The following is a 23,360-nucleotide window of genomic DNA, read 5'->3' as shown; positions in this document are numbered from 1 at the left end:
CTCCTCTCGCACTGTACTAAGCAGGCAGGAGCAGCAGGAAGTAAGGACTAGTTGGGGGTCTAGTGTAAATAGCCCAGGTGAGTAATTATGACAATTTGAGATGAGAATGGATATAGAGATTACCCTGAATAACAAGTTACAGCTTTGAAGATAGAGCTGTTGTGAGTTGCTGATAGACTAGATATGGGGAATGTGTGGGGTACGATTTAAGGAAGACTCTCCAGTTTTTAGCTTGAGCACCTGTATCAATGGTGATGCCATTGACTGAGAACATAGACAGATCAAGAAAACAAGCTTGGGGAAATAAATTTGAGATGTCTATTAAATGTCTGTGGAAATATCAAGTGCATGTGTATGTGTCTATATATATAGGAAAATCATGAGCATTGTCAGGGGAGAGCTATAAATTGGGGTTCTTCATCATGTACACACTAGTTGAAACCGTGGGATATACAGTGTCATCCCGGGAGAGTGTAAAGAAGAAAAGAAGGCCAAACACCTGAGTCCGGGACACTTCCACATTTAGACAGAGGATGAAGACCCAACAAAACAATCTGATAAAATGCAATCCAAAGGTAGGAGGTAAACTAGGTGAATGTAATATTTATGAAAACCAAGGGAGAGAGCGACTAGAGAGTGGATTGGTTAACTGTGTTGAAACCCAGTGAAGTTGAGTAATGTTAGGACAGATACGTGTCCACTGGCTTTGACCACAAAGTCTTCCTGATGGTCAAGATAATTTCTTTGGAGAAATGGGGACGGGAAACAGATTGTTGAGGGGAGCGGGTAGTGGCTAGAAGGGAAAGCAGAAATTCATGTATGTAGCTAATTTTTTGTTAAGTTTTGCTGTGAAGGGGAGTGGGGAAGTGGGTAGTAGTTACAAGGGGAGATGGATTACAGAGTTTTGCTTTATTTTCAACATTGAGAGGAGATAGAGCACATTTACATACTTTGTAAATGAGCCAAAGAAGAGAGAGAAATTGATGACCTGGGAGACAGGATGAACTGAAGGAGAAAAGCCCTTGAGAAGATAAGAAGGAATAGCTGTTCAGAACAAACTCCGAATTGTTCCCCCCCGCCCAAAATTAGAAAGTCCAAACAGAGTAATTCAAATTGGTATCAGGTAATTATTTTTAAACCACTGAAAGTGAGGCTTCTCTGTGATGGGATGTAGGGCCCAAGGATGTGCATGAGAGAGGCTCTTTGTCTCCGAAAGGCCATGGCTTCCACTGGAACACACATGGGCACTTGGCACATAGCAGTGCAGGGATTTGGCTGAAATGGAAAGGAAACTATTTTGGGAGGTGAATAACCGGAACTGTCCCAAAATAATAAGCCGTGCTGACTCAGGTCCCTTCCTGTAGTCCAGCCCAAACCAGTACGTAGATGCTGTTGTCTTCCTTGCAGGCCCTCCTTGTATTTATTTTGAGCCATTGCTAAATCAGTGCGTTTTTACTTTAAGGAAAATTATAAGGGATGTTTTGATCTCCACTTGTTGCTACAGAAATGAATTTAATGACACAAATTCAGCTCTGTTCTTCATCAAAGCAAGATGGATGGAAAGATGGGCTCTGGAAAGATGACTGCTCCATGAACCACAAATATTTATGTTGATTATCAAACTGGAGGCTGCTGATCATGAACAGAAACTTGCTTCATTGTCTTCATGACCTGCATCTTTCTTTAAACCAAAGCTAACTACATACTCTAGCCACGCTGACACAAACCTGTGCAGGGGTAAACCAGGAGGTCCTGTAGCAGTTACTCACTTTTCTTTTCCTCCCCCCACCCTCCTCCGAGGTTTCAGTATGTATAGGCTGTGGAAAATCACTGCTTTCATTCACAACAGTCTCTCACAAAATGAGTCCCTCAGAGTAAATAAAAGATGGAACACAGCTTGCCTTTCGGAAGCCAAGGCGTTGGCTGCCTTTGTGGACAGGATGATCTGATTCCACAGACAGAAGTGCTTCTGAGTTGCTTCCCGTAATTTGGTGCCTGTGATGTACAAACAGGCAGACAAATGGAAAAAGAACAATTCCACTCTACTGAACAAACGTTAAACGTTTCCTCCAGTTACGTGTGCAAACATTCCAATTTGCAAGAAAAGATTTCTCCCAAAGGGATATGCTGACCTTTCCAAGCTGAGCTGTTCAGCAAGGGGAAAAAATGCAATGCACGCAGATGCCAAGCGATGCTGACATTTGTGGCAGGAGAAAAAGGAAGTCTGTGTTTTGCGTTTATCAGAGTCCCTGCCTAAGTAGTGGTTGGGTCTGATATGTCTTTCATTTGAGGATTTTTCACTTTAAAAGTCTTGGGGTAGTTTCTGACTTCCATTCTGGCTCCATGAGCACTTTTACAAAGTTCACTTTTTCCCACCGTACCCGGCCACACGTGCAGAAGGAAGCTGCACCCAGGCAGTTAAACAGAGCAGTGCTCAGCAACAAAGGCTTGAAAGAATGTCAACCAACTCCGAATTGTTCCCTCCCTCCAAAATTAAAAAGTCCAAGCAGCGTAATTCAAATTGGTATCAGGTAGTTATTTTTAAACCACTGAAAGTGAGGCTTCTCTGTGACTACTGAATCCCCCTCAATCACAAGGACTTCGAGGACTGATGGTTATAACAGTGCTTCCACAGAGCTTTAAAATTCAGATGTGAGGAGTGTTTGTGTTAAACTGTTGGGATATTTCAGTAGTGTTTAAGTTTTGTAAAAGGTGTATCTCTTTCAAAAAATGTACTCAACATAGAAAGCCCAATACATAAAACATATAAAAGTGAAGTTTGGGGAACAGGGGCACTGGGCCTGGAGCCCTGCCCACACTTCCCTCTCACCCTCCGTAGTGGTTCCAAGGTCTCCTCCAAGTTCAGCTTGAAAACCAGTTCACGTAAATCTTCTGCGTGGTGGTCCTCCGTTCTTTGGAAGAGAGCAGCAGTTTCCAACAGGTGTGCCGGAAGGAGCTTTAAAATACGCAATACCTGACTATTTAGTCAGGGCCACTGACCTCTTTCCTCTTAGATTGTCAAAGTAATAAATGACAACACACAACACAATAGCAGTCTGGTGTGGATGAATCAAAATTATACTTATTTTTGTCAGACTGGCAAAAAATGTATTTGGGGGTGTGCTGCAGAATTTTAATAATTAGTTTATTTCTGCCATGAGATGAAAAAGGTTACTCATTGGACTAGACAGTGCTCTGGGTAATGCCAAACGACTCAAACCTCTACCGACCCAAACAAAGGTTTAATGGAGTGGTTTTCTAATTCCTTCTCAGCGCACTTCATTTGCCAGTGCTCTGGGGGTTTGACTGTGACGAGGATCTCTCGCTGTAGATGGAGGCCACGTAGCATCTGGGATGGTGGTGACATAAAATGATGACGCAAAACCCACATCCAGGGCTCTCCTAGAGAACACTAGGACAAGCAGGCGTGAGGACGCTGCTCCCGGAGTTCCTCCTGGTGCTGATTCTATCTGACCCGGCCGCAGGGATGTTTTCACTATTGCTCCCTGAATAGTCATTTCTGATCAAAGCTATTTAAATAACTTTGAAAAATCCATTGTTTGCCTGGCTACAGGTGTAGCAGGCTGGAACGTGAAAACTATTAACACTGGCACTATTTCTCTGATTTGATGGTACGTGGAGACCCACCTTCCCTCCCTCACAATCAAATAGCTCGCAGTGCCTGAAACGCATTGCCAGTCGGGCTCTCTCCAGTAAACAATAGGGGCCGGCGTTTTCAACTGACCTTCAGTTCTTCTGAGCCAGCACATTATTTTCACCTTATTGGTTGTAGAAAGAAAGTGAAAACTGAAAGCAGTCTTAATAATTTTCACATTTCCCATTTAAAGCAGTACATGGCAAAAAGTTTTAAAATGATCATCCATGTATAAGCTGTTGCCACAAGGGTTGTTTCTAACCAAGAGGGATAGGCAATAAGGAAGTTCTGTTGCATTGCAGAGCTTCAGAAGGCACTTGTGCACTTTAATGAGACGACTGAAATAGATCTGTGTTCTTATGCACACCTTACTTTACTAACCACTGCAATAAATAACAAGTCAAAGTTCCTCTTTTTAACCTATTTCAGGGCCAACATATCTAATGATGGTGTCATTTTTCCCTGTAAAATAGGTATACACTCATTTTATTCAACAATAGTCAACAGATTTGGAAACTGCAATGCTGTATAAATTAAGGACTCAAATTAAGGTCTGAATATTTTAGCAAGTGAAACCAATTATAGGAAGCAGTTAATATCTTGCAATGAGCCAAAACTGACCTAGGGATAAGAAACCATAACAATTTCTCTCAATACACCCTGACTCAGAGTACATCCTTTGAATTTTCTGTGCATGGAGATGATTTTTTTTGTGCCAACCACTCTCTGCACCAGATCCTGAAGACACATGTTAAAAAGGTAACTGGACAGGTCAGGCCTGCAGTTTGTAGCAGGAAGGTCTCTGGGTACAGCCCTGGTCTGCCCATCTATGAAACCTGCAGCCTTGGCCTCATTAGCATTATGACCCCATCAGGTGGGCTAATTGGCCTATGCAAATGTATGAATATAAACCACATCTCATTTTCCCTTCATTATAATATCTGACCCAAGTAAACTGGGAATACATAACTACATGACATTGACATTCAAATACAGTTATTTACTGAAAATAGAAGCCAATTTCTTTCGCATTCATTAAATAATTCTTAGAAAACACGAATGGGTATTACGTACTGTACCTTCACTGAGTTCATAAAAACGTAAGGGGAAATTCTAAAGGCTCTTTGGCAGCTCACCCTTATCAGTCCACCTTGACCACTGACACAACCCACTCCTAAAACTTGCTGTTTTTCTTCCCACTAACCTAGTACATACTTGCCTGCTAAGCTTTGGTTTCCTTATAAAAGGAAATGTAAGGAGGACAATGTTTGCCTCACTGGATTGCAAGGAGTCATTGAAATAATTAAAGGCCCCCAGACAGCGTTGAGCTCGTGATAAACGCTTTCTTATTAAGTTGCCAGTTGAAATTAGGGTGTGTAAAATGTAGTACTGCGACTGCTCCCCGTCCACAGGGAAGAGGCTGCCGCATCAGGGCGTGACCAGCACTTGGAAAAGTGTGCATGGGGCCTCCTAACCACTACCATTTATCGTGCACTTATACACGCACATTTACAGTCTGTTACTCTCTAAAACTGTCTCCATTTAAAAGATTTCCAAACCCAGGCAATGTGAGTCATATTGCGCCATCCCCGCAGCAGCTCTGGGAACACTGAGCAGCTCTCAAAATTGGTGTGATCAGATCAATACACAGGCAAAGTACCTGCATAACTAGCCATGGCTGAGATGGTCTCGGGCTGGCCACAGACTGTAGTCCAAGTTTCTCCTTAAAAACTCCTCCTCGTGGATTAGCAGTGTCAGCAGCAGCTCTGCAAGGGCAGAAATATGTTGCATGAGGTGGGGTACGGGGGGTCCTAAAACAGAGTCTCTTTCCAGCCCTGAAGATTGAGGCTTCCGGTGAAATAGCCTATTACTCTTTGAAAACTTACTCTAGTTACTGCGCATCACCAATGGCTATGACTAAGGGGCACTGAAGATAAAAGGTAAAAAGTAAAATGAACAGGTGACTATAAAAGGAGTCACTGGCTGTTGCCGTAACCTTGAACAGCCTTGGCTGTACAAAAGAAAAGTGAAGTAAATTAAACACACTAAAAAGACCTCTCTTTGATATTAGGAGTGACTCAAATTTAAGAAAATCTATGCAAATGGTAAAGACAAGTTATTAGCTACTACAGTAAGCTACTCATGGGCCCACCATCTTCTGCAGCCCCCAATCCACCTGAGCAGGGGGAAGCTCCTTCTCTGGGGCAATCGGCAGCGCACTGCATCCCCTCCCCCTCAACCTGGCTTCAGCCAGAGCCACTCACTTGGGTACTGTTGCATTTGCTCTCCGACCTTATGAACGATTTCCTTTCAACAAGGCGCTGAAGAGTGTGAAAACCATCACAATGCTGTCCCCAAGGATTAACCATGTGCATGTCAGCTGTATCTGGCTCAGACCAACCCTTCAGTAAATACATCATTGACAAAAGTTAGGCTTTTTGTGACATTGGCATTGGTTAGACTTAGACGCGAGTGGCAGCTTGTGGAGTGGTGTTGGGAAGCCCCATCATCCAGATGCCAGTTTCCAGGGCCAACCCTTCTTCCCAACCACCAATCTTCAACCAGGAATGGTTGCTGCCCTGGCCAGAGGCGAGGGCATGTCGAAACTGAGGAATTCAGAGGCTGAATCTTGTCAGTTCTAAAATGCCACTCATATTATTTAAGAAGGGCCAAGAGTCAACTAGAGGATACTCTTGCTAAAGCTTACCAAGAGGAAATAGCTGGAAACCATGAATGCATAGATAAAACAAACATAAAGTAAGTTTCAGATGCCTCTGATTACTTATTTCAGTACACGTAATGCACAATTTGGACACTGGGTGGCGCTTCACTTGTTTTATCTGTGCCTGTCCATATTTTTTTTAACTTCTAATAAGCTTCTAAAACAGAAAATTCTTTAAGAGAAAAAAACAGAAACCATAAATTTAGAAGCTAAAGAGCCAGTCTGCTAATATGAAATGTTTGTCATATGTATTTATTTCTAAGTAGTCTTTATTTCTAAAAACACAGAAAGCAAATAAAACCCAAAATCTCACACACATGAAAATTGTAACTAAAGCAGACTTCAATACTTGTCATATATTAGGGAAAATCAGTAAAATTTATTGTACTAACAGGGAGGTGTATGCTTTACGAATCCCAAATTTAGAATATCATGTAGTTTGCCCATATTAACTAAATAATAAATACAAATGAGGGAAGAGAATGTACATTTATATATTATTAAAATTTTGAGTCTAATTCTATTTACTGGGAGTTTGTTGGCAAAAACTCCCTAATAACCATGTATTTGAAAATGTGATTTCGGCTATAAAAGCAAGCTTTTTACCAAAGTTAGATTTCGGCTGATTTCACAATCACATTTAGTCTGGAAGATTAAGCTAAGAACTTAGGGAGCTCTTGTTGTATAGTTCATCATTTTATTATAAAGTATCACTTTAATTCACATATATTAGCAATATTTGGCCTGTAGAGAGAGTTCCTGTGACATTTTAAAAACCAACAAAATGTTAATTTTGGGCAACTTTTAAGAAAGTAAAAGTCTTTAAAAATTCTAAAGCCTGAGAAAATCAGGCTGGATGTATTTTAATTATGAAGGAAAAAAATAGGATTTTAAACTATTAAATCTACATCTTCCCTGTGAACACAGTATGTATCTTATTTCCTTAACACTGTTTTGGAGCCAGTCAATGCTCCAAAATAAAATCACTGTTATTCCTATCTCGGTCTATAATTTAATAAATCGATGTTATCTTAGCTCTGAACACAGGTAACCTGCATTATGTCAGGCATATAAAAGCGATACAGAAATCGTCTAAAAGTTTGAAATGATGGAGCTGAAGACTTTCTACTTTGTAGGTTAATGGCTTTCGGGGAGGAGGAACTAAGGTACTTAAAGAGACCATAACATCTTAAAATCTACAACAAAAGGGAAAAACTACTGATACTAGTTTCTAAAAATCACACATTATAATAATGTAAAACAAAGTTGCCGTTTTATCTGATTTTCAATGTTTAAGCATGCGATATAAATTATAAATAACATTATAACACCACCTTAAAGAAAACAAAAATGTACAAAATCTTTATGATAAATAAAATTATTGCATTTAATGTCATTTAATCTGAAAACCAAAATCAGTGAATTCTTTGATGTTGTACTGAATATAAACAGTAACGATTCAAATGAGAAGAAACGTAGGCCAACACTAGCTTCTGGCAATGATAAAAAAGTTAAAGCCCTGCAGGTCTGTCTGATTTAAGTTGGGGAATCATGGAAACAAAATATTTAAAATTATTTATTTTATCATTATGAACACTGAAGGAAAGCATTATAGACAGCAGAGTTCTTTCCCACCATAAAATTATTTACACCCATTTATTCAGCTAGCAATACTAGCTCGAAGAGGTACTGGTATGTTCCATTTGTAATAGCTTCTCTACAGCACACAACTGTCTTATATTGGAGCATGTTGAAGGAAATGTCTCGTGAGTCTTTTCCACTCTTTTGAGTCTCAATCACTAAAGTTCAGAGTACTTTGACAGAATCCCGGTGTCCTGAATGGCCTGATGAATGCACTGAAATCAAGCAGTGTGTTTGTATTCTGCAAACACCCTTAGAGCCACACAAATGTTGCTTGCGTTGTGGGTCACATATTTCTCCTACTGGCACTATGACATTTGAAGGACATTCGTTATGAAAGTTTCACACCAATTTTGTTTTGTTCCTTCTTCATTAGCCGCTGTGCTTCCTTTTCCATTTTCTTTCTTTGTTGTTCTGCAGCTCTCTTTTCTCTATCTGCTATCTTCTGCTGCCTGAAAAGAAACATATCCTTATTTTTACCTTCAGAAAATACCACACAAGTAAAATACCTTATACATTCCAGAAGGAAATAGCAGTGCATTTTTTATCAGAATCAAATGGAAGTGAAAAGTCTTCATTCTTTTCACTTTTAAATTTCAAAGATTTTCAAAAAAGCATTTCTGTCCATCCTTAGAATATAACTTACAATTTACAAGAAGTATTATCTATATTTTACAAACAAGTAACATGAGGCGCAAAGGCTCAGTGACGTGACCAAAGCTGTAGGATTAGGATCAGAAGCACATCTCCTGGCCCCTGTTCTTCAGATTATTCCAACTAAGCCACTACTTCCCTTGACCACATCCTTTTTTTGATACCACTCAGAAGAGCCTGATATTGAGGAATCAGTCTCCTTTTATCATAATAATTTTTTAAAAAGTTAGTGAAGGATATCAAGAAGAGAGATTTGCACAACACAATAAAAAATAGGAAACTGAAGATAGGCCTTCCAACTAGAAGCTAGATTTCTATTTAAAAATTAAATAAACTTTTATTATGGTGGCTATTTACTTATTACACATCATGAGAGCAGGAGTGGGTGATGCAATAGGCCAAAGGACAGGAGCAGAAGCTGGTCCTGGATCTGAAGGTTTAGGTTATAAGAAATAAGCAGCACGCAAGGTTGAGGAAGAAAGCTGCAGGCCACCGCTGGCGCGGCGCAGGCAAACCTGGTTACACACAGAAAAAACCAGTGTGCACCTCCTACACGTGGGACAGCAGCTGACTGCCATGAGCAAAATGTACGTGCAAATCTCAATCACACTTATAACTGGCAGTAAGCAGACTTATAAATGACCACAACTCAAGAAAGTAGAAACTTGATGTAGGCAACATTTTGATCATCACTGTCAATTACAGTTTTTAAAAATCTACTTCTCACTAGCTCTTCCCACTTTCAAACAAAACTGATAATTTGCACTAAACAAGTCAATATGCCCATGGTAAAAAGGGAGAGAAGGACAAGCATTATAAAAAGGTGGCTAGGTTACAAACAACTAAGATAATCCAGCTTTGACCAGGTCAGTAGCTGAAATATAAACATCAACAATTGATGTTTCTGGCACAAGAGGAAACTTAAAGATTACTACAGACAAGACATATTTTCCCTGTCCAGACACATCTGGAATTACTAACGTACCAAAGTCTTCTTCCTAAATGATACAGATCACAGTAATGGTAGGACTTCAAAGTGGCAATGGGAAATAGGCTGAGTTACAGGCTTTGGAGTACAGACACACTCTTAAATTCGCACTGTTCGTTCCGGGGCAGTAACAGCAGAAGGAAGCGCCGTGTCTCTGTACTTACGCAACTGCCAGCATGGAGCATGTCTATCACTGACTAGCAGGCTCCCTCCCCCAAGCGGTCATAGCATGTAGAACACCAAGTGTGTGTGTTTGGTCTTGTTTCAGGCAGGGCACAAAAGGATAGGGTGGGAACAGAAGGTTTTATACCGAAACTTGAGCATTTATAGGCTCTATAGTGCCATCATTAAGATGACCAGATTAAACATGAACAGCCCTTCCCATTATTCTTGTAAGAACACAAATGCCCAAAATATTTTAAATACTTAGACCTCAATATCTATGATTTATCCAAAAAACAGAGTAAAAAAAAGATGGTTTACCATCTTTTCTGATGACCCATATAACATAAATGCTGCCATTTAGAATTTTTAAAATACTTTCTTTATACTGAGTAATGATCAGATATGAAGTAAATATTTAAAACTCTCATAACTTTATTGACTTTTAAAATGGACCCCTAACTGTGAGGGAAAAATTTATGAAAAGAAGGGTAAGACCAAAAGAGGAAAGTCAGGCATGACTCCTAGTTACTTAACTGCACCCTCTGCTGGTTGCTCGAGGTAATAGTAATTTACTGATAAAGAGAGGAAAGGGAAATACAAAAATGAAATTGGTTGTTTTGTTAAAATAGTCAAATAAAGGGCAATTCACTTTCTATCTCTATTATAAGAATGATCTTTTAAAATAAAAATTTATAGAGCTGTATTTTACTATATAACCTTTCAAAATGCAAAAGTAAGTCATTTAGTAATTTAAACTGAGTTTTCATCAGTGATCATAGTCACATACTCTCTCACGGTAAATTTTTTTACTCTTTGACCCAATCCAGCAGGAGCAAGAATTACGTTTACTACTCAAAACAAAGAAACAAGAACACAATAGCCAACGGAAATGAGCCTGAAAACCTCCAGCAGATCTTATTTTCTGACTTCCATATCACCTCACAGGACTTTTGTGTACAACAATTTCTCATTTGCCATTAACAAAACTATTCTTTTGCTTCTATAATGCTTTAAATCCTTGGTTTCTATGAGATTTTAGTCATCTAAAATAGCATCTGTGGTTTGAAATACAAACAAAAGCATCCCATATTATCTAAGGTTCAAATGAGAATAAAGACTTTAACATTTGGCAAAACAAGCCTCCTTGACCTGCCAGGCACTGGGAACACCCCCAGTGCTTCTATGCAGGCGGCAACGCACACATCACCCCAGTACCTCAGGACTTCTTCCGCCTGCCAGGCTGCGTCTTCTTCTTCTTCCCACGCATTGGTAGTTTCCTGCCAGGTGTCTAAGTCACCTAATTCAGGCTACAGTGAAAAACAAAACAGAAGTACAATGGTCAAGAGCCATTCTCTCCCCCTTGGGCAGTCAAGAAGAGCATCTTTAACCCCCACCACGTCACCCCTGGTCCTACACAAGGCCCAAATGATTTGTGCCCGGGCCTGCCTGGAACTGGGGGGTTCCTGCGACAGTCCTGGCAAGGCCAGCTTTTTTCCTATGTTGTTTTAAAGAATACTCCTCTGACACGAACTTTTCTTTTTTGCCCATTTTAGTTTGGAACGGACAAGAATAAAACAACTGTTTCTGTGTCCCTTTTCAGTCAGAGGAAGGGCTGGGGGTCGGGGTGGGGAAGGGGGAGGCTGAGTTCCCCAGCTGGACGACTCAGAGCAGGTGGTGACCTGGAAGAACCGAAGTTTTCGGACTAGCACAGCAACCTGCACTTCCGCAGAGTCAATTGACAGATTTCTCAGTGGCACTTACTGTCTGGGTCCCAGGCAAAAACGACAAATCAGGGAAAATTTATTCTTTATCGGCGTACTTCTATATTGTGCTTACTTTTGCCTGTCCTGCTTACCACAACAATAAAAGTGGTAAGTTCCAAAAAATAGAATGTGCAATTTAAAAGAACTTTATTTGAGGAATGAGTGGGAAAATATTTTTGGTGTAGCAAATCAAGTGCAGGAGGTTACCATTCTCTCCTAGGCAATCCCTCTTTGTTTTGTCTGCTTCGGAGGAAAACGTGTGGAAAAGCACGGGAGACATGATCAACACTCTAACCCTCCCCAACCCTGTCAGCAGTTCTAGATTTGTAACTTCATGAGCTATATTCATGTTAGAACATATTACAATTCCTGTTAGGTGGTATATGTGTATTCATTTACTGGTAAGCTCTGAACAACTTTACCAATCTAGAGCATGGGTACATGAATAATATTTGTAATTTAAAAACATAAAATAAAAATGACACACTCTGGTGGTTATGCTCTTTTAGAGAAATATGTGTGCTACTGTGCTACCATAATACCATGTACCTACAAAGGAGTTATTAAAATCTGTAATATTTATTACACGTGCAATCGTTTATCTAAAGTTGTGCCTTCCCCATGAGAATGCATACTCTAAGGCAAGGACCTTGCCTGTTTTGCTCACTCTCCACGACCTTACTAGCACCTAAAGGTAATGCCAGAGCACAGCTTCTGGCATTAGTAAAAATAGTTTTTGATCAATGAATAAGAAACAAAATAAACACAGGTCCCCTGAAGACTGAAAGGGACCTGTGCAGTTTAAACAAATGGAATAAACAGATAAATAGATGTGGTGGCTTAAAACTATGTCTGCAAATTCTTTGATACTCCTCTTAAGAGGTGGGACATAATTCTTCTCTCCTTGTGCTGGGCTGGATTCATTGGACTAGTTTCCAATGAATAAACTAATATGGAGGTTGCAGTGTGTCACTATTAGGACTAAGTTATAAACAGGCCTTGTGGCTTCACCCCTCCCTGCATGCTCTCTCTCTCTCTGGGGGGATCACTTGTTACAGGAAAGCCAGCAGTTACGTCATGAAGAACGCAGGGAGCCCCATGAAGAGGTCCACTGAGAGGAACTGAGGCTCATGCAACCAACCAGCACTAATTTCCCAGGCATGTAAGTGAACCACCTGGAAATGAATCCTCAGATGACCACAGTCCCAACTAATGACTTACAGGAAACTCATCAGAAACCCTAAGCCAGAACCACCCAGTTTAGTCTCCCCTGGGTTCCTGACCCACATATACTGTTGTGAAAAGAAAAATGTTTACTATTGTTTAAGTGTGGGGCTGTTACACAACAACTGATGACTCAGGCAACCAATTAATAATTACTAATCAAAAATCAATCAAAGCATATTTAAACATAGGGCTGGACCTTAGTGGTTTAAAAAGTTCAAAGGTGATTCTGAAATATTTCCAAGGTTAAGAACCACAGTTATACACTTTCCTCCCTACTTTTATCCTTAAAGGTGTTGCATATAAGTCAAACACATTTAAACTGAAATCACGCTTTAAACATAAACAAAAGCTACTAGGGAAACAATACACAACTCACTTAAAAATAACTGGCTGTTACGGTTACATTTTAGTGGTAATCTCTTTAAATGTCATATTTTCAAGTAACATTTTGTCTCTATCTTTCACGTGTACAATGGGACTGTGATTGTAGTATCAGATGTAATTCACAATCTCTTAAAGGACAGGAAGAGTAAAAGACCAGGTGCAACTCTCTCAATCTGCTCAACCTGGTTCAAAGTCACAGAAATACTAAGACAAACACTAAGTTCAATGTACCTTTATTTTTTTCTTCTTTAAAGAAAACAGAATCAAAACTGACCCTTGCTGAGATACCAGTGACATACTTACTGACTGATGAACGAAAGGCATGTCCTGTGTGGCTGCTAATCTGCTAGAGAAACCTGTGCTGCCATCCGGGATGCCAAAATTCAGTGGTTCTCTCTTCTTAACAATAATCTGCAGGGTTAAGTGAAATAGAATGATAGGAATATTTTATATGTCACTACATAAAGAGACAAAATAATTTACTGACCAAGCATTTTATTATTTAAAATAGTTCTACCTGTCTTCTTTTAAAATTCACTATGTAAAAAAAAATTTTAAATAGTCTATAAAAAGCACCAAAATTTCCAGGCAATTGTCACATGGATCAGTTACATACTGAGAAAAATTGTATTTCATTTTTAAAATAACGATAATAAATTTTTCTCTTTCTCCTTCCTCTTTCCCAGACTCTAGATCCCCAAAATGTAATTGGGTATTTTTAGTCATGATATTAAGCAAGAATATGTATTATGTCCTATCAAAAGTATAACCAGATCTCTGTACATGTGGAAATCTCTGAATTTCCACATGCACAGAGCAAGTAAGAAAGGATTTTCATTTTAATTAATTCATTAAGGTACTATTGTAATATACTGAGCTACTACGAAGAGCTGCAATATATTTCCAAAATACTAAGAAATTCACTTCAATTCCTTAAAAAATATACAACTTAATGCTTTTCAGCACAGAGACATTTGGACAACTCAACAAAAACAATTATGATTACAGAATGTAAATGTTACCAGTCTTGAAAATGTAACAATAAACACACAGCTGAAACTGGATGAAAGGTAGAATAAATAAGGTCATAAAGTGCATATAAAATATTTTCTATGTTTGATTGAAAAAATGGAACTTCAAGGTTTTGTTTTTGTGACTGGTGAAGTAGACTGGAATAGTAACATTATAAAATTTGAAAGAGGGGCTCGAGGGTAAGGGCAGTATGAAATAAACCCCCATTGCCATGGTATGGAGTCCGTGGACAGTGTCTGTCAATGGCGAGTCAAGACGTAGCCACATGAGCCCAAACAGAAAAAGTCATTAGTGGTTGCGTCTGGGAGATGGAACTGCCCAGGAAGAGCGCTGGGGTAAAAGTCTGTTGCTTTTCTCTATAAGCTCTTCTATAGTCTGATTTAAAAATACTTTTTCAACTATATGTACTATTTGGTTTTAAAAAAGAAAAATACTCAGCCCTGCTCTCTTTCCCTTATATCCCTGCATCCATATTCAACTCAAAAGGGATTAAATGAAGTATCAATGACTAACACAAACCCACAACAATCTCCCCAAGTTCTCCACTCCATGTTAGGAACGATGGAAAGCACTTATCAGTTTGTCGATGTCACTAAACGGTGAACTCCTTCAAGGTTGGACTTGTATCTTATTCAGCTTAGCCTTCACAGCAGACACCGGAATATAGACTCCAACATACAGTAGACTTTCAATAAATGTTTAGATATAATTTTTAAAGGAGCAGAGATCACTAGATCTGTGTCCAGGTCACTTGAATACATAAAATTCATCTTCAGATGACAGATACAACAAATTAGTAATTAGATATAGGCATTCTCAGAATACTAATTATTAGAATACTAATTTTCACTATGGAAATCTGAGAAGCAGTTTAACTGCCAAAAGCACAAATCTTTAACATACTTTCTGAGTTTTCCTTATAGTTGGTGTCATGTCCTTAAAGTAGTCAGGCTCCAGTTGTTCCAAAGCATTCTGCTGTGTTGCCACATTCCCGTTCCCTCCTTCAATCTTCACACTTGTGGGCGCGTCTTCGTCCCAGGAAGTCCACTCTTCGACATCTGTCTGAAGTTAATTGATCAGCACTGTCAGCCACGCAGGGTGAACCTAATCGACATCTCCTTCATCGTTTATTGGAAAAGTGGGCTTGCTAAAGCATTAGCTTTCAAATGTCTTTGACCAACAGGGAAATAAAAATTTTATTTCCTATACCAAAACTACATGAAAAGTTAAAAAAAAATACTTTTACTCCAAGGTAGACATTTTGTTCTTTCCATTTAAAATAAACAAACAAAAAAAGCAAATGCTTTGAAAATAGAACGGACATTAGAACTACAGCCAACAAAAGGACTGAAACTTGCAGCCTAAGCCTAACCAGGTCAACTGCCTGATAAACTAAAGAATATCGACATTCTTGACAGGACTTAAATAAGATAAGAGTCTCAAACATATTCAGAATGTCCATGAAATAACCCAAAATTATTCAGCACGAAAAGAAGCAAGAAATCTCAACTCACACGGACAAAGTCAATCATGATACAAATGTTGGAATTATCTAAGACTTTAATATAACTATTGTAAACGTGTTCCATCAACCAATAGCAAATGCTCTTAAAACCAATAAGAAAAAATAGAAGACCTCAGCAAAAAAAAACAGAAAATAAGGAATCAGAAAAAAATTTATAATCAAAATATGTAACCACAACAAAAATCAAGACCCTGACTTCCAAATTATTTTTGTGACATAGTAAAGGATCTTCAACTCAGTTTGAAAAATATGGTTCCGGAACATTTACTCAAAGTTTAAAGAAAATTACCTGTTTTGGAACTGATGAATAATCCACTGTGGTTGGCAAAGTTATTTGGTCTCCACTTAATTTCCGTCCTCTGCCAGATCTAAAACAAAAATGAAATAATTTATTTCAAGAACTACCAAAGCAAGCACAGGTAAAAGCACTGTGGACAGTACGGCTCATAAAGGATATTTTCTGAATTTAGAATGATTTATTTCAATAATTAACAGTTTCTCATTAAGATATGAAACAAAAAAATGCCTCAGATATCTTATGTATTTAATATCTTGGATCATACAATAAGCATAACTGCTCCTTGGCTTATAAGTCTGAATTATAGACAAACTCAGGAGGAATATGAAGCCAAAAACAAAAATGCAGTGGTTTCAAATCATGCAACTTAGGTATCTGTGAGTCCTATAGGTGAAGCTCTGGGACACCTGTGCTCTTTCAACCAGGGGGACTTGGCTTTTGTTTTACATATTTGGCTTCTTGGAAAGTTTACCTAGTAAATTGATAAAAAGTTTGAAAATCACTGGGCTGAACTAAACTGTAACTGATAAGTTTTAAGAAATAGTAGAAAAAGTATTATATTAAATAAGATAGGTATTATAAATCAGATGTTGAAAGCATGGACTATGCAACCTGTGTAAACCATGATTTTCTATGTTATTTCTATTATGTGTCTAGTTGGAATTATCTAACCTCTCAGCCTGAAAATGCTCACCTGTAAAATGCAGGTATTAAACCTATTTTGTTGGGTTGTTGTGGGGATTTAATTAAGTGATAATAATTAAAGCAACTAGACACTAAATAGTACCTGCTATGTGATATTTTAAAAAGGTAGCTATTATAAATGATCAGTCACTTGCTTCTTTTCAAATAATCTATAATGCCTCTATTATAGATTGCTAAAATGCCTCTATCTATAATGCCTCTATCTAATTGCCAAAATCAGCTATTTTTACTATGAAATTAGAAATCATACTTTGTTTAAAAGGTAAATAGAAAAGTAATTACTACTAAATTTATGATGTAAACCTTGTATTTTAGAGGACATAATCTAGGTTCCTTCTGATACTTTAAAAAAAGTTTATTCTAAAAAAGGGTCAATTTTCTTAAAAACTGAACATAAAATCAATCCTAAATATATTTACATAGACGATAGAAATTTATGTGACAAATCTCCTTAATATTTCTAAATCAAATGTAATTTCTCATATTAAAAGCAATGCATATTCAATAGAAGTTTTAGAAAATAGACATACAAGACAAAAACACTCTAATTTCCACTAATGTTAACATAACTACTTCTTTTAACCTCTGGACTTCTGGCAATTAATATTCACTCTTGTCATGCTTTACCTGCTGAATTTCTGGCCGTTGTCCTCATGCTCTATCTGAATGATTTTGATCACTTTTTCCTACTTCCCAAATCCTGTCCTCTTTCTGAGTGACTTCAATAATCACCTAAATTTCCCATTTCTTTCCTGACCTCTTATCCAGCAATCATCTCCATTCATTCCTACAGCCATACCCTGAACCCTGCCCCCTTCTTTTTAAATCCCAGATCACTCTAATTCTAACAATACATTCAATACCACTTAATCTTCAGGGTTTTGGTAGTTATAAAATGGCCACCTTGCTAGAGAACACTCCCTTGCAGCTAGGGGGCCATATGTAACTAAGCCCTGGACAGCAAGCGGAGAACTGAACAGTTCCGTGCAACATCTAAATCATGTTCACTGAAAAGGAGAGCTGACTGCTCTCCAATCCCTATTCTTAATGTACCAATATCCTCAGGTCAAAAGAAATACCTAACAGTTCCACTGATTACGTAAGTAGGCCCAAACAACTTAACACTTATGTATGTCCTAACTGCCTAGTAGCCATTTGAAAAAAACAATACATTATCAATTTTAAGAGAAATAATACTTTCACTTCATTTTAAGCACTGACTTGCTACCAGAATGTGCATGCCTGCTGGACACTGCACAACTCCTCAAGCCTTGGAATCAGATTGGCTATTGCCACCCTCAATTTCTGTTCTACAGTAATTTTGGTTCAGTACTCGCTTTTAATTACAGTCTAAAATCCTAGCTTTGCAAAGAGAAGTCACCAAAATACAAGTAAAAAAACTTATCTCAAACATTCAAGAACGTCCTCAAAAGTAGTGCAAAGGATCCAATGTTGCAAATGCAAACTTCTCTGGGCTGGTTGTTTGCACAGCATTTAAAAGATGTTGACTATTAACATTCACTGTGCTTTGCTAGAAATTTAAAAATACCCTGTGACCCTCCTGTGAGTTCAATGCGATGACCTGAAGTGCCTGAACACAGTTTAGAAACTGTAGAAAGGAAATTCCAGTCTCTGGATCAGTTACAGAAGCAGAATGACTTTTCTTTTTTTTTTTTTTTTAAAAAGGGAATTTTTTTTTATTTATCTTTACAGGGGAAGGAGAGAGGGAGAGAAACATCAATGTATGGTTGCCTTTCGTGCGTCCCCTGCTGGGAGTTGGCCTGCAGGGAACAAGCCTGCAACCCAGGCATGTGCCCTGACTGGGAATCGAACCGCGATCCTCTGGTTCGCAGGCTTGTGCTCAATCCACTGAGCTACGCCAGCCAGGGCCAGAATGACTTTTCTGAATGATGCTACCTATACATTCTGGCATTATTACTTGAGACCAAGTTTAAAAAAGACATGATTTTATTTGGGGTTTCTCTGTTAAAGCTTTTAAAATATAAAAAAAGATTCACATTGCAGTCTATAAAGAAACACCTATGCCTAATTCAACCTAACCATCTTATGACATTCTGATATGAACCCACTGTATACATCAAAATCCTCTAATCCTCATTATTAATAATTTTAATAATGAAAATTAGTTTGCTTATTTCTAAAATTCTACAGTGCTAGAAATGTTATTTTAATGGAATATAGTTTCCAAAGAAAAAATCTGAAGTGGAGAAAATATTTTAGGAATACTAGAAATTAGTGAATGAATACTACAATCAAGAAATTTAGTTTAAATATAGTTTGTCCTGCTGCTTTATAGTTCTGAACGTATTCAACTACAAAGGAGATAAATAGGTCAATTTGAACGTGAAATTTGTTTACCTGCATATTAATCTCTTCAGGAATGAGAATATTGTTGCTAAGCAGGTACAAACTTTGAATAACCGAAACTGTGTGATAGCCATGGTGGAAAGCAAAACCTGTGGAAAGAGCACAAAAATAAATGCATTAAGTGAATTTCATAAGCTATACTCCTGTTCTGAAGTCAAGCTTAAAAGTCCTATCATAAGCTGTGAAAAACAGGCATATTTTTACTTTTCTTTGTGATTAAAGAAAAGTGTATTTATTTTACTTTTCTTTACTGTGTTACATAATAGCATTCTTTCTTCTCTTTCTCCCTTCCTTCTCCTCTCTCTAAAAATAAACAAAAATAAAAACTTGAGAACAATGTAACTCATCAGAGGTCCGGGATGGTGGCAGTGAAGACCACTGAACTCCCCCGCCCCTCCCCATGAGCAAACTCCTATACAGACAATTACTCCTGTACACCTGAGAGCTGAATAAACGGCATCTGAACAGCAAACAAGAGAAAGAGACCAAATACAGGAGCCTGGGAAGCAACAGGAGCTGCAGGAACTCTGTGGTCAGGAGGAGCCAGTGAGGACTGGCTCATTTTTTGTTTCCCCCCGCCCCGACTTCCATAAAGTGGGGTGGGGGGGCTCTATTCCTTCGCTCTGACTAATCTGCAAGATCACCACAGCCGTTCCCAGCTATACTGCCCTGAGCTTTTTGCCTTGGGAACAATGGGATCAAGCAGGAAAAACAGGGTGGCACCAAAACAAAAACTGTAAAAACTAGCAAAGTGATACCAACAGAGAGACAGCCTGTCCATACCTCTGGGAGTGGGCTGAGGAACAGACGGGGCCACTGGGGAAAATGGAGCTAAGCCATGAATTGAAATATGGGAGCTACTTGTGCACCAAGCTATGCTCCTCCAGGATGCAGGTCAGAGATGGAGCACTGAGGGTGTGGCCTGCAGCCCATCCAAGCCTTTACAAAGCCACGTTGAGGAGTAAGTGAGCGCGTGCCTTGTGGACGCCCTGCCTGGGTACAAAGGTCCTGCTTTTGCTGCAGATGCCCAGCCCCTCCTACTGAGAATGCTGTTGGTGCTGCCTAAGAGGGCGTGCAGGGTTTCCAGGGTTCCTTTCTCTGCCAGTGGGCCACAAGTATGACAACTCACTGCATGCAGGACTAGGACATGGGAGCCTCTCCCATCAGTGGCAGGGGATAGTTCTTTCACAGAGCATGAGAAAGGCTAGAAAGGTAATGGATTAAGAGGAAAAAAAGACCTCAGACCCACTCTGGTACCAGATAAGGAGTGAGATCAGGGGAAGGCAGGTACCTACGCAACTTTTAAGTCAAAATGGAAGCAGGGGAGGTACTGGACCAGAGAGGCCTGTCAGTCTAGCCCAGGGAGAGAAGGGACTGGTTGGGAGGGGGAGTAAGCAAAGTTCCTCATTCCACCAGAAAGTCATATAAACCCAGGGAAACAGAGAAACTCGCTCACCCCTCACTGCTGTTCAAGACCTGTACTCAGAGGATACACTGGCCTCCAAGAGAAAATGCCTCTCTTTCTCCCTCTCTTCCTCCCCCTCCTCTCTCCTTCTGTGACCTGGTGGAACATTCACCGGTACATTCGTGTGCTCTCGGGCCTAGGAGCACAGGACCTTGTGGCCCTAGCTGACGCATGACTATGGCCACACTGGTTCCACATGCTCCCTCCAGGAGGAAAACTGAAGCCAGACAGCAGCTGGGAACAAGTTAAGCTACCTGGATGACTGCTTAGAGCTGCCTGGAGCTCTATAGAACTGTACTTTAAAATGGAGCAAGACTGCCATTTTGTCCTGGGCTGCCATTGTCTTGATCTTGCTGAGGACGGCTAGGTTTTGTCTGGGTTTAGCAGAGGAGAGGCACTTTGAGACAGGGAGCTCCCCATGGTTCCAGACTATTCAGCATGCGAATAAAAACCTTCTTCCTTTCTTACCAGCCTCTGACTCTAGAGTTTGCCTTTTGTGGCAGTGGCCAGCTGAATACCCATTTATTGTTCAGTAACAAAACAAACAGGAAAGACAGCAAGAGAAGAAAAGAAAACTCAAAACCAAAATACAATTGACAAAATGGCAATAAGTATATGCTTATCAATAATTACTTTAAATGTAAAGGGATTAAATGCTTCAATGACTTGTATGGTGGCTGAAGAGATTAAAAAAAGATAATTCACTAAAAATGGAAAAGAAAGATGATGTAGGAATACTCATATCAAACAAAACAGACTTCAAAACAAAAAATGTAAAAAGACAAATGAGGATATTATATAATTATAAAGCAGTCAATTCAAGATGAGAATATAACAATCATAAACATCTATGCACTGAAATATATGCAATTATTAATGGTCACAAAGGAACATTCACAGTAATATAATAATAGGGGATTTTAATACCTCACTCACATCAGTGGATCATCCACACAGAAAATCAATAAGGAAATAGTAGCCTTAAATGCTACATTAGACCAAATTGACTTAATAGACACATATAGAACCTTTCATTCAAAAGTTGCAAAATACATATTTTTACAAGTACACAGAGGATCACGAGGCAAGCCTTACTTAATTTGAGAAAATTGATATCATATTAAGCATCTTCTCTAATCATAATGGCATGAAATTAGAAATCAATTAGGGAAAGAAAACTGAAAAAAGGCAAATGCATGAGACTAAATATAATGTAACTCAACAGCCAATGGGTCAAAGAAGAAATTAAGTGTTGCTTGATAGTTAACCATGTTAATAACTAGTTGGAAAATTTATCTCAGAAATAATATCATCAGTAAATTTCTAAGAATGTTTATTGTTAGTGAGGTATTCTTCGATTTTGAATTAAACAGACCTAGGTTTGAATCAAAGTCATTGAGTATGGGACCATGGAAATAATATTTTATTCTCTGTGCTTAAGTTCTATGAAATAAGAGTAATACTATCTATCTCATAAGGTGATAGTATGAGTTACCAGAGATAATATTAGATAGTGCTTGACATACAGTACCTGATCACTGAATATTAGTCCCTCTCTTGTATTAATCACGAAATCAAATATTCTGCAGGTAAGAAAATTCTTAATTGCTAGGGTGAGAATTTTATTCTGTTATCAATAATAGTTCCACTTTCTATTTTTCTGTTAGAACAACTGGAAATTTTAATTTCAGTTACCACTGAAATCGTTCAAGTTGAAAAATACTTATTGAACAATGGCACAAAACATACAGGTGATGACCCTGTATAAGATTATGAACAACGCAAGTACGTCTGCTTTTATCGCTTCTATTAAACACTGTAGTAAAGCGCTGGCCAGTGCAATCAAGCAAGAAAAGGAAATAAAAAAGCATCCAGATGGAAAGGAAGAAATAAAACTGTGTCTATATGGAAAATCCAATGAAATCTATAACCAACTATATTTTTTTATATGTTAGCAACAATCACAAATTAAAACTTTAAAACAATTATGAGCCCAGGTCAGGTGACTCAGTTGGATGAAACATTGTTCCCATACACCAAAAAGTTGAAAGTTTGATTCCCAATCAGAGTACATACCCACGTTGCAAGTTCAATCCCCAGTTTCGATGCATACGGGAGGCAACTGACAGACGTTTCTCTCTCACATCAATATTTCTCCCTCTCTCTCTAAAATCAATAAAAACATTTCTTTGAGTGAGGATTATAAATAAACAAACAATAATAAGCACAAAAAATATGAAATACTTGGGCACAAATGTGATGAAAGCCTTATATAGTAAAAACAAAAAATATTTCTGAGAGAAATTTAGAAGACGTGAAGATCAACTTAAAAAGATCTTTTAGGTCTCAAAGTGTCAATATTGTTAAGAAAGCAAGTCTCCTTAAATTTAACTACAGCTTCAATGCATTAACCAATAAAAATCTCAGCAAGATTTTTCCTCCAAGCTTGACAGGATAATTCTAAAATTCACACAGAAATGTAAAGGGCCTATACTAGCCAAAACAACACTAAAAAAAAATGTAGAGGGCTAATATTACCTGATTTCAAGACTTGTTAAAATGGACAACTGACACACATATGAACAACTGAAATTTGACAAAGATGTGAAAGCAGTTCAGTGGAGAGAAGACAGTCTTTTTGACAAACAGGGCTAGAAAAACTGGCTATCCATATGCAAAAAATAAAAAATAAAAAAACTTCAATCCGTGTCTTACACCATTTAGAAAGAGGACTCAAAATGGATCATA

General features: G+C 38.5%; 1 protein-coding gene across 1 annotated transcript; it reads right to left on the bottom strand.

Moving 5' to 3' along the window:
* Nucleotides 1–6,736: 6,736 nt before the first annotated feature.
* EBAG9 (estrogen receptor binding site associated antigen 9) lies at nucleotides 6,737–22,722 on the bottom strand. The gene is made up of 7 exons (XM_037048409.1): nucleotides 22,689–22,722; nucleotides 19,139–19,236; nucleotides 16,046–16,124; nucleotides 15,135–15,293; nucleotides 13,503–13,610; nucleotides 11,041–11,132; nucleotides 6,737–8,470 (listed from the first exon to the last, which is right to left on the bottom strand). Exons 2-7 carry the CDS (start codon nucleotides 19,219–19,221, stop codon nucleotides 8,350–8,352), a joined length of 642 nt encoding a protein of 213 aa, XP_036904304.1. The 5' UTR covers nucleotides 19,222–19,236; nucleotides 22,689–22,722; the 3' UTR covers nucleotides 6,737–8,349.
* Nucleotides 22,723–23,360: the final 638 nt, after the last annotated feature.

Source organism: Sturnira hondurensis, unplaced genomic scaffold (genome assembly GCF_014824575.4).
Source record: "Sturnira hondurensis isolate 20B ecotype Veracruz unplaced genomic scaffold, ASM1482457v3 Scaffold0006413, whole genome shotgun sequence".
Classification (NCBI taxonomy): domain Eukaryota; kingdom Metazoa; phylum Chordata; class Mammalia; order Chiroptera; family Phyllostomidae; genus Sturnira; species Sturnira hondurensis.
The sequence above is the reverse complement of the archived record's forward strand: the minus strand, read 5'-3'. Positions and strand labels throughout refer to the sequence as shown.

Excerpts from the sequence above, each read along its gene's own strand:
- EBAG9 (XM_037048409.1), bottom strand. The coding sequence starts at position 19,221 with ATGGCTATCACACAGTTTCGGTTATTCAAAGTTTGTACCTGCTTAGCA. Across the intron at positions 16,125-19,138 it reads CTGAAGAGATTAATATGCAG|ATCTGGCAGAGGACGGAAAT; the intron begins GTAAACAAATTT and ends TTTTTGTTTTAG. Across the intron at positions 8,471-11,040 it reads CAGGCGGAAGAAGTCCTGAG|GCAGCAGAAGATAGCAGATA; the intron begins GTACTGGGGTGA and ends GTTTCTTTTCAG.